Raw genomic sequence first — 12,369 nt, forward strand, 5'->3', positions numbered from 1 at the left:
GCTACGAAGAGAAAGTTTCTTCATCAACTTTGTAGCATCAATGATAGATTTCATTAACTTATTCAGCAAACTCTTATTGCATAATAGGTGTGTAATGCATTCTTATTATTAAACCAGGTTGAATAAAAAAATAAATATTTGGTTAAACATTCAGAAAATAAGAGGAAAGCATATAAAAACCAAGATATATCCTCAAAGCTTTACTTTTAGATAGTCTGTTTTGCTTATTATCTTATGAAAATCGAGTAATGTTTCCTTCAGAAATAAAATATATTTTTAATAAAAAAATATTTTTGTTCATGTAAATGATACAATAAAATTTTGTAATAAAATGAAGTATGCAACAACGAAATATATATATTTATTATAATACAGAATTGCAAACAAAATCAAACCTTTGAAACGTAAAAATGAATGAAAGACATATCACTGATATTTTTCAACAGTGATTTTGAACAGAGTGGCAAAACACAACTTACAGACACAATAAAAAGCACAGTAAATTTTTTTTAACATTTATAGAGCAAATATGTTTGTAGTTCATTAGTAGAATAATTATGAAATATCAATGAATTATATAAGTTTATCCTAACAATTACAATAAATGCTTATTAATTTTAAAAGAAATGTATCTTAAAAAAGATTTAGTTTAATATTGCTTCAAAAAAATTTTTTTTTTAAATTTTTACTTCCCGTTTAAAAAAGTTGAGAACAGTGATTAACAGTAAATAACGCATTCTATAAAATAGTTACAAAGAAAGTCATTATATTAGAAACAATGACAGACATTGGATTTTTAATTTTGACGTTGTTAACAGCAAATTACATGGGTGAGGTTAAAATTTTTTTGTTTGCTATCTGCAGAGACCCATTTTGATTGTATTTGGTAAAGATTGTATAACATGAAATATTAAATGTGATAGCTGGCTCCTTTATGCCAATGGCAAGGTGTCTTTTTAACCACTTCAGGATATATTCGTAAATTTTTTTTACTAAGCACAATTCTTTTTTATAATAGTTAAAAAGTAAACTGTCAAAATACAGAAATAAACACAAGTCGCCTTGCACTGGCTAAACTCTATTTGCCCAGACAAAGCATATCCTTCTCAAGAGGCCAGTATAAACTCATTCACATTTCATGAAGAACAACCAAAAACAAATAAATGTAAAATTTTTTTTAAAAAATTAGTAAAAGTATAAAAAAATGCAATTTTAGTTACATAACTTTACTAATTACATATAAATATAGTTTCATTTGTAAATCACCTTTTTTTAGATAAAATACAATTAATTACCTCTGTTAAATAACATTGGCCATTTCTTACTAATAAGTATGTTGGTAATTTATAGATGAAGTATAAATCGAAGCACGATTTTATCGTGAAATGTGATGTTTCTTCATTTGAAAAATAATTTAAGTTGAATAATAAAATATATATTTAGTAATTTGTTTGAGCAATTAAACTAGCAATTCAGTATTAAGTGTTTTTAGTAAAAAATTCTCAGCTGCGTTCAATAAAGAAATAACGATTGTTCGAAAATCTTTATGTTTATGCTATCAAATTCAAGCTTAGTTCATTTTTTTATTTTTTAAATTACTAAAACAGTTAAATGTTTTGCCGATTATAAATATAAATTCATACGTAATATCCACTTTTTTAAAGTAATTGAACGCAAGTTTACATCTAATTTAGCAAACACCAGAGCCTTCGTTAGACTTATCAAGTTTCTGGGTAAAATATTTGCGAGGCCTTTTAAATGTTTTATTTTTGTGGGAGTTGAGAGGAAAATGGAATGGATTTATTAAAATCCGACTATTTTTCTCTCGAATTTTATACCTAAAAGCAGACAACTTAATTTTTCATTTATTTTACTATTATTATTTTCAATTTTGAAAGTAAGGAGTATTCATTTACAAATGTTCAAATATATTTTATATTTTTAATTTATGCTTTTGATTTCTGTCAAAAGAAATTTATAAATCGAGGTCGCCAAGAACCATACTCATAAAAGAGAATTTAAAAAATTAAAATCTTAATTAATAAAAATATTCCTTTTTTTGAATATCGCTGATGTCCGGCTCTCTAGGGCTTAAGAAATGCAAATATCTTTCGAGATGGCCCCAAATAATCAGACGAAAAATTCTCAACTGTTCTCTGATTTTTCAGAATTGATAATAAATTTCCCTGATTTTTATACTTCCTAGTATAAATTTGAATGTTAATTTTTCAGTTATGCCTCATTCTTAAACATAAAAATAATAACACATGATAGAGTTGAAAATATAAATTTTTAAATTATTTAGACCAATTATTTTCTAAACTGACTTTATTTAATTTCCTTGATTTTCATAACCATTGGTATAAAACTAATTATTATTCTTTCAGTTATGCCCTATTTTTAAACTTAAAAAAATATTTCACATTAGAGTTGAGTATATATATATATATATATATATATATATATATATATATATATATATATATATATATATAACTTTTAAGTACCTTGAACATAAATTGATTTCTTCTCCCCGACTTTTTAGGGTACATATGTCTTGAGGCCATTCTACCCACATTTACAAGGGCTCTGGCTGACACTAATAGTGTTGTTTAAAATTAATTTTGTACCAACTTGTATTGTACGAGTAATTTTTTACATTTAAAAAGCCGTAGTCCCTCAACAACGTCAAGGTAAAGAGTTGTTGAAAGTTTACATGTATATAGAGATATGTGTATAGTGACTACTTATAAAAACTAATTTGACCACACTATACAGAGATATGTTGAGAGAAAAGAAGGAATGTATTGAATTGTTTTCACATTAAGCGGGCGGAACACGAGGCACACGAAGCTCCATACATTTATGACGAAACTTTCACACATCAATTTGATCTTCTGTGGAAACTAGGATGTGTCTTGCTGTTTCAACTTCTTCAAAAGTTTATAAATAAATGAGTAGGAAAAAAAAGATGGTCATTAGTCAAATTTAGTAATTCTTTAGTACACTATGTCACTTAACAATGATGTGATTTTATTAATAAAGTGAAAACATGCATTTATATTTTGTTCTAAAAATTAAAAGAAGGATGAACTTATTGGTTTAAAAATGAGATTTTTTAAAGCATATAATAAAAAATATTAATGTATAATGGTATATTTTAAACCAGGGAATGCATACGTATTAGGTTACAAGTGCAAAACATACAATATACTATTTAATGTAAAACTCTGTGAAAAAAAAACATTAACAGAAATAACACTTGACTCATTACACACTATGCAGTAACCCAAAAATCTTGAATGCGATAAAAAAAATATAAATGCTTTACTAAAAAAATGCCAGTTCTTAAAAATTTTTTGAAATTGTGACACATTCTATAAAATTGAATAAAATACATAAATCATTATTACAAGGTTAAAAATAAAAAATAATTTTTGGCAATATAGTTAATAATACCTTAGCAAAAAGGTCTTTGTTTTATAAACATTGTTCATTTTAAACCATCAAACATGTATGGTGGAAAAGTAACAGTAAATGCTATAGTTAAAATGTTAAATCTAATTACATATTTTCGTTTTTGATTTCTTAGCAATATATCAAGAGATTATTTTAAATATCCATTATCACTTGAAACACATTCATTCAATTTATCTCAAATAAAACAAATTATTCCTCTCGATCGATCGTAAATGATTTCAGTTACCCAGGCTCAAGTGAAAGGTTACCAGTTAGTCATGCGACAAAATAATAAAATCAACATTTGTTATATATTACATACTGAAGAGCATTTTCGGTTTTGTTTTGGATAATGGCAACTTTGCTTTGGTCAAATGTTAAAGTGTCCTAAAATGTCACACAAAATGAAATAGTTGGCATGTTTGTGCCTGACTAAATCAAAACCATAACTCATAATTTCTTCAAAACATTGAAAATTTCGCACAGATCAAGCTTCAAAGATATCACAGGAATTTATGCCATTTGAATATCTGCACATAAAAAATAAAAAAGGTAGCCAGATTTGTCACACCAAGACACATCAGATATCTAGCCGGTCACAGTTCAAAATGTTAAATAAATTATCTCAGCAACACTTGGATGAAATCATAAGTAAACTGCAGTAAGAGGTAAAGGATAAATGACAGCACTTCAGTTTGGATTCTGCTCTAATTGAAGTTGAACTTCTTCTGGCAACAGGCGTCTCTTAAACTCTGGAGTAACCACTAAGTATCCAATAAAAATAGCGAATAAGATTAGGCAGTAACCTAGTAGATTGCCTATAACAGCAGTTGATGGAAGGCTACCGTATCCTCCAGGCCTGTAAGGAGAAAAAACAAAAAAACAAATAAGAATATAGTCCTGAATTTTGCGTATTATGCTAAATACTGCTATCTAAATTTAATTGGATTGAATGAAGAGCAAAATAGCACAGAAGTTAGTATAGTATCAAGTATAAACTGCTCTGATGAAGGTTAGGAAACCATTTAGTGTTATAATCAATTCAATCCATCTATGTTAAATAATGAAAAGTTCAATTAGTGTTCTAATCAATTAAATCCATCTATGTTAAATAATGAAAAGATCAATTATGCTACCATGGGTGTATCCGCACGGATTTGTAGCGCCACCTAGTATAACTTGTATAACTAAGAGAGAGAGAGTGTGTGTGGAAGGAGAGCTGTAACGAGCTACAAAAAAGCTCTCTTCCAAAAACTAAATAAATATTGTGCATAAAAATACAGTCCGCTTTTTTTCTGTTTATTGAGCGAGTTCATATTTACCTGAGCGTCGACATGAGTGGTCCGCTCACCAGGAGAAAAAATCAGCAAAATTAAAATAATTAACGAAAAGAGTTTCGTTTCTTGTTCCAAGAGATAACCACTGTGACATTGTTTCGAGAAAACTGTGGATTCGTGCTTTCCCATTCGAAGTAGGATTGTTTTGATTTTTTTAATAAAATACTTTAATTTACAATGTTTAAGAATTGTAAAAAAGATGATTTAAGGCTTATTGCCAGTGAACTAGATCTAGAGATTAGTGATGATATGACTGTAGTAAACTTAATTGATATAATTAAAAGTTGTGAAAAATATGACTCTGAAACTGTTAGAGATCTAGTAAGTTTAATAGTAGAAGAGCGCAAGTCTGAAGAATCGAAACAATTAAAGTTAGAGAATTTAAAGCTCGAGAGAGCGAAAACTGAGCTAGAAATTGCACGCATTCGTGCTGAGCCAAAGGAGCTCGAGAGAACAAAAACTGAATTAGAAATTGCACGTATTCGTTCTGATCCAAAAGAGAATAATATAGAGCTAATTGAATCTAATAATTCCCTAGATTCTTTGATTAAGAGCATTAGAACATTGACTATTAAAGTGCCGAGTAAACCCGAAAATTGGGGATTCTTTTTTACATCGTTAGAACGAGCATTTATAGTTAAGTGTGTGCCAGATAAATATAAATCTGAGATTCTTCTTAATCTGCTTGGAGAAAGATCGTCTAATATTATCACATATATAAGTGACGATGATCTTAATAATTATGAAAAAGTGAAAGAAATAGTACTTAGAGAATTTCAGCCAACTGCTCAATCTTGTCTGGACAATTTCAAAACAACCACGCGTCAGTTAAATGAAACGCACGTCCAGTTTGCGTCACGTTTAACAACTAGTTGGGAGTACTATTTAAAATTAAGAAATGTGACAGATTTCAAAACATTAAATCAGCTAATAATTTCTGATAAACTCTTCCAAACATTGGACAGGGAAACCGCTACTTATATAAGTGTAAAACAATCGGACACCTGGTTTGAACCAATTAAACTAGGAAAGGAAATAGATTTATTTATGACATCTCGCGGAAAATCTTTAACTAAGAGCTCTTATAATAAAAGTTATAATGAAAGAAATATTTCTAAAACCTTTTTGTCTGATTTTAAGAGTTCGAAGTGCATTTTATGTGATGAAAATCACCCCCTTTATATGTGTTCTACTTATAAGAAATTATCTGTGTATGAGAAAATACAATTTGTTAAAGATAATGAATTTTGTTTTAATTGTCTTGGTAAACATAAAGTGATGTCTTGCAAATCAAAATATTCTTGTGCTAAATGTGGTAAAAGGCATCATATTTCATTACACTTTAATCGAGAACATAATTATTCAGCGAAATCAAAAATAAGAGAGGAGAACATTATGAATTCAAAATCGAATAAAAAACAAATTGATGGAGGAAATCCCCCCCTCTCTCCACTTGCTTCTGAATTTACACCAGCAGCATGCGAAGAGAAAAACACAGGCGCCAATATCTTTTCGGCCACGAGTAGTTATGTCTGGAATAAAAACAAAACAGTTCTTTTGAGTACTGCTATTTGTTATTTATGTGATTCTTTTGGAAATGAGAGTGAAGTTCATGTTTTATTAGATTCGGGATCGATGTCTAATTTCATAAGTAAAGAATGTGCAGATCGCCTACAATTGAGAAAGAATAAAATAAACATAGTAGTGTCTGGGTTGAATGATTCAGCTATTTCTGTTAGGTCTCAAGTTAATGCTACTTTAATAAATAAATCCCGAACTTTTAACGCAGATCTAAATTTATTAGTTGTTCCTAGAATTACGGATCTCACACCCTCAAAGAAAGTAAACAAGTGTATAGAAGGGTTGGAAAACATTAACTTAGCTGATGAGTATTTTCACATTCCGCAGAGAGTTGATTTATTAATCGGTGCGGAATCCTTTTTTGAGCTAATAAAACCTGGGCAAATTTACCCTCCTAACTCGAATTTAATCTTACAAAATTCTGTGTTTGGTTATTTAGTTAGTGGAAGCATATCAAATATGGAGGATAATAAAATCCATTGTGGGTTAGTTAAAGAAACTCTTGACTTAGAACAAACTGTTAGAAGTTTTTGGGAGATAGAAAATATTGAAACTGAAATAATTGAGAGTAAAGAAAAAATTATTTGTGAAGAACATTTTAAAAACAACTGTGCTAGAAATTCTGAGGGACGGTACATAGTGAAGATGCCTTTAAAAGAGGATCCTAAAAATTTGGGAAAATCTAGAGAGTTTGCATTGAAAAAATTAAATCTGATGTGGAAACGTTTAATTAAGGAGCCAAATTATTTATCTTTATATAAAGATTTCCTTCATGAATATTTAGAGATGGGACACATGTCAGAAATTTCGGATGATGAGGAGGAAGAGGCCACTTACTACATTCCCCATTTAGGAGTTTACCGCCCTGATAGGCAATCAACTGTCCTAAGAGTTGTTTTTAATGCGAGTTATCCTACCTCAGCTGGTAATTCCTTAAATTCTTTGCAATTAAATGGAGGCATAGTTCAGAGTGATTTATTTTCCATCATGACAAGGTTCCGTAAATATGTCTATGCCTTCACAGCAGACATAAAGAAAATGTATCGAATGATCTTAATTCACCAAAGCCAAAGAAAATTGCAGCGTATTCTTTGGAAAGAAAAAGAGAAAGGGCCTGTCAAAACCTACGAGTTGAATACCGTCACTTACGGTACGGTGTGTGCACCATTTCTAGCAACGCGTACATTAAAGCAAATAGCTATTGATGAAGGAGAAAATTATCCTCTTGCTGCTCCAGTCATTGAAAATGATTTCTACATCGATGATGTGTTGACCGGCTCTGATAATTTAGCAACTGCAAAAGAACTTAAAAATCAGTTAATTGGTATTTTAGGAAATGCTGGCATGCAACTCCACAAATGGCATAGCAACTGCGCAGCGTTAGTTTCTGATGGTGAAGAAATGTATAATTTTACTAACTGTGATGAAACTCAAGTGCTAGGAGTTTCCTGGAGTCCGAAGAAAGATAGTCTTTATTTTAAAGTTACCTGTAGTGCATCACATAGAAAAGACTCGAAAGTTACGAAGCGCTGTGTCTTATCCACAATTGCACGCCTTTTCGACCCCCTTGGATTGCTTGGACCAGTAGTGTCAAAAGCAAAGATATTTTTGCAACAGCTATGGTCTTTAAAACTGGACTGGCATGAAGAACTTCCTGAGAAACAAATCCAAGAGTGGAAGAAGTTTGTCGAAGCTTTAAAGAGTGTTAACAACATGGAATTTGATAGATGTATACTTACAGAGGGAGCTGACATGATTGAAATTCATGGATTCGCCGAAGCGTCAGAGGTTGCTTACGGTGCTGTTGTTTACTGTAAGTGTGTTAAAAATGGTCAAGCAGCGACTATCAAATTGATTGCTAGCAAAAGTCGTGTATCACCTTTGAAAAGAGTAACCATCCCAAGACTAGAACTTTGTGCCTCACTGCTTCTCAGATAATGCGACTAATTTCGTTGGGAGTAATAATGAGTTACAACGATTATTTAGCTTAGTTAAAAATCCTGATAAGAGTTTATGTAATTATATGAATCATGAAAATATCAAATGGAAATTTTTGCCACCTAGGAGTCCGAATTTTGGAGGGCTCTGGGAAGCTGGAGTGAGATCCTTCAAATATCATCTGAAGAGAGTAGTGGGTGATAAGAAATTAACTTATGAAGATTTTTTGACTGTAACTACTCAAATTGAGTCCGTTTTAAACTCAAGACCGCTTACCCCGTTATCTTCAGATGCCAATGATTTGAGCGTTCTCACTCCAGGCCATTTCCTGATCGTAAGACCGTTCACATCAATTGTTGAACCAGATGTAACCAATGTATCTGATAGGTTGAGTTTATGGCACAAAGCCACTAAATTTGTGCAATTAATATGGAAAAAGTGGCACAAAGATTATTTGTCAACTTTGCAACAAAGGTCGAAGTGGTACATTGAGAAACAAAACATTAAACCTGGAGATATGGTTATGATAAAGGAAGATAATTTAGCTATATGTAATTTTCCAATTGGTAGAGTTGTGGAGGTCTTTCCGGGAAAGGATGGCAGAGTTCGTGTTTGTAGTATTAAAACAAACAAAGGGATCTTTAAAAGGCCCATTTCCAAGATTTGTTTATTGCCAATTGAATGAATATTTTTTTAAAAAACTTTATATTACTTTTCATAATCATGTAAAATGTGAAATTTATTGTGTAATGGTAATTGTTAGTATAGTAATATTTGTGTAATAGTAGTAATATTGTTGATAGTTATAGTAATATTGTTGATTGTTAAAACAATGCAACGCCCGGCGGTATGTATCCGCACGGATTTGTAGCGCCACCTAGTATAACTTGTATCACTAAGAGAGAGAGAGTGTGTGTGGAAGGAGAGCTGTAACGAGCTACAAAAAAGCTCTCTTCCGAAAACTAAATAAATATTGTGCATAAAAATACAGTCCGCTTTTTTTCTGTTTATTGAGCGAGTTCATATTTACCTGAGCGTCGACAATGGGCATTGCATGTGTTCAACATTTGAGGGAGACGAAATTTAAAAAAATATATATATATATATAGTCTCACTCATAACAAAAAAAAATTTAAATTAAAAAAATATAAATAATATTAAATAAATAAATAAAAAATTTTAAATCTGCTAATTATTTGAAGAAGATTAATCTCCTTCTTGTTTTCGCTTTTAATGATTTTAAATCGATAATGATTTTATTTTATATAACCATCGTTTTGAGCTGCTGACCCAAATTTTTGGGCTTACGACTACTAATGTCTTATAACAGCAAGCGATCAAATTGTTCAGAAGCTGGAAGTTCTACAAAACCAATGTCTGCGACTCATCACTGGAGCTGTTAAAACGACACCTATCGATGCGTTGTTGCTTTTGACCAACACTGCACCAATAAAAGATACCATCGAAGGAAGGGCCCTAATTTTATACGAGAAATTGCTAAGAACCGCAAACAGTTCTTGGGTCATTAACAGTCCCAGCTCTAGAAATTTTAAGACCCAAAATGGTTTTATCCAGTGCGTTCAAAAGTTCAGACAACCTTTAAATCTTCCAGTTAATGTACAGGAAATAATTAAACCAATAAACCCTCTAAGTATCCCGAATTTTGAAATAAACCTAGATCTCCAAGACGTTCTAAAGTGACACAGATGTCTTGAGAGCATGTGCTTTGGAAACCATTGATTTCAGGTACCCAGAATCGGAGTGGCTACATGTCTTTACAGATGGTTCCTACTCTGATACTCAGTTGTCAGCCGGTGCAGGTGTACATTCAAAGTTGTTCAATTTTTATGCTTCTGCAGGGGACTACAGAACAGCATTTGACGGAGAGGTTGAGGCAATTCGGATTGCCTCAGAACAACTAGTGGCTCTTCATGATGTCTTTGACAGAGTGGTCCTGTTCACAGGCTGCAATCCAGGCCATAAATTCAATCTCTCCCTCATCTTGTGAAATTCTCCATATCCAGGAATTCGTAGAAATTTTGACATCACGAAAGAAACGTGTTGTGCTCCAGTGGGTACCTGGGCACTGTGGTATCTATGGAAACGAACAGGCGGATTTCTTCGCAAAGAGGGGCGCTGGGCTTCTCCAGCTAAAACATACAGAGATCTTCTACCACAGTATAAAGCTACATCTAAAACAAGTTTTTAAAAGAACTCTTGCTTCCAAATTACAAGAAAGAATAAAAGGCAATCGGTGGAAAGATGACCTTCTAAATATCCTTAATGGTCCACGCCTTGAAGTTGTGGCACAGTTTCGACTCCTAACGGACCACGACTGTCTGGCTGAACGCTTGCACCGCATCGGTACTCTAAATTCACCTGACTGTCCGCTCTGCAACTTGGCAGAGCCCATGAATAGGACCCACCTCCGCCGCTGTGCTGCATTGCATTCCGGCTCTGAATCGTCGCTTTATTGGCAAGCCAGAGAACTTTTAGGGCAATGACTTCGGTCATTCTGTTTAGTTTATTTATTCACCTGTTTTGTCTTTGCATTTGTTTTCTGTGTTATTCCTTGTTTATGCCCTGCCATTGGAAATTAAAAAAAAAAAAAAAAAAAAAAAAAAGACTACTAATGTTCAACTCCGTAGCCTTGTAATTTTGAACCCAATCCATAAGACAAGGGAGCTCCTGGATCAACTATTGGACAGATTTTGGTAGAACTAACCTGCATTTGCATTACATGGAGAGGGGGACCATGAGAACCCCCACGGTTTGCCTGACGGAAAAGGGACTCCAACCCATGATCCGTCTACCGCTACTGAGGATATTTCATGTCAGCACTGTGGTCGGTGCAAGCCGGATGCGGAATTCGTATCGACCAGTCATAGTTGAAATTTGAACCCGGTTCACCTCCTTGGAAGGCGAACACTCTATCCACTGAACCATCGCGACTCAATCTGAATGTATTGAAAAATTACAAAACATGTAAATAATCAATATAAATACTTACGAAGCAAATATTAGTTTTTCTGTTATGCCAATTAAACAGGCTGCAACACCCATTATGAAGATTGACAAACCAAAGAAAACATGAAGAGGAAGGTACTTTGTTCGCCAAATCTTTGTCAAACCAGGAGAAAGGAACGCCAGAAATCCAAACGTGTACTAAAATAAAGTTCACTCATACATTCTAATTCAACAATGTTATGTATTACAACAGAAACAACAATAACAAACGCTTAAATTCTACTTATTTATATAAAAATTTCAAAACAAAAAATTTTAGTATTTTTTTAGAACAACTTTGGAATGAAAAAAAAAGAGTTTTAAATTTTCAAAAACAGCTCAACTCATTTAAAAAAAAAAAAGAAAAGAAAAACTAGATTTTTGTATCCCTTATGCATGTTTTTTGGTCGACTCTAAGCAGGAAATTCCCACAGTGAACTGATCGTAAAAACACGGTTCCCAGTAGAACACCGAAGGCAAGCATCACTGGCTGTGGTCAGTAAGCGGGAGGATGTCCACTTTGATCAGAATGCGTAGGGGTCGAAGGTGCGCTGTATCGGTCCTCGTTAAACTGTTCTACCTTAAAGTGCTCGACTTCGAGCGCAGATCGTCTGGCTACCAAAGCGGAGGAGCTATCCCCTCTGCAGAGAATCAAAATTGTGATGGCATGTCTTCGGATCATCCTCGGGGATGTTTCCCAGACAGTCGCTAATAACCTATTGTGCAGCTCTAGGGCGACGTAAATAAAATAGCTACCTACCTAAGAGGAGAAAAAACACTCTTTTTTTTCATATTACATAAATAAAACAAATATCAAGGTTAAGTATTATTTCCCAATGTTTTTTAAAATTATTTTATTTAATGAAGAAATAGAATTTAACCACAGAGTAAAATACCATTGGTTTTTTCCCTCCCTAATGTAATTAACGATTGCGTTTTAAAATTAAAATTCTCCAATCCAAATGTCAATATAAGTTATTAAAATTAAAATGTGATACCTGCAAGTGACGTAGTGTGCGTATCTCGATCCTGATTGGTTGTTGAACCG

The 12,369-nt window shown here is 32.5% G+C and overlaps 1 protein-coding gene across 4 annotated transcripts in view; it reads right to left on the minus strand.

The window, feature by feature from the left end:
- Positions 1–1,938: 1,938 nt before the first annotated feature.
- The window catches only part of LOC122271722 (ferric reductase SjCytb561), a 62,224-nt gene continuing 51,793 nt past the window's right edge, over positions 1,939–12,369 (minus strand). For 2 of the 4 annotated variants that reach the window (XM_087152304.1, XM_087152302.1), the window contains exons 4-5: positions 11,326–11,480; positions 1,939–4,318 (exon numbers count right to left, since the gene is read on the minus strand). In XM_087152304.1, the coding sequence (XP_087008430.1) occupies positions 4,150–4,318; positions 11,326–11,480 (324 nt within the window). In that variant the 3' untranslated portion in view covers positions 1,939–4,149. The remainder of the gene's footprint in view (positions 4,319–11,325; positions 11,481–12,369) is intronic. The other 2 variants (XM_087152305.1, XM_087152303.1) reach the window with 1 other exon arrangement.

Source organism: Parasteatoda tepidariorum, chromosome 9, assembly GCF_982258835.1.
Source record: "Parasteatoda tepidariorum strain Cologne lab strain chromosome 9, Ptep-v5.0, whole genome shotgun sequence".
Taxonomy (NCBI): domain Eukaryota; kingdom Metazoa; phylum Arthropoda; class Arachnida; order Araneae; family Theridiidae; genus Parasteatoda; species Parasteatoda tepidariorum.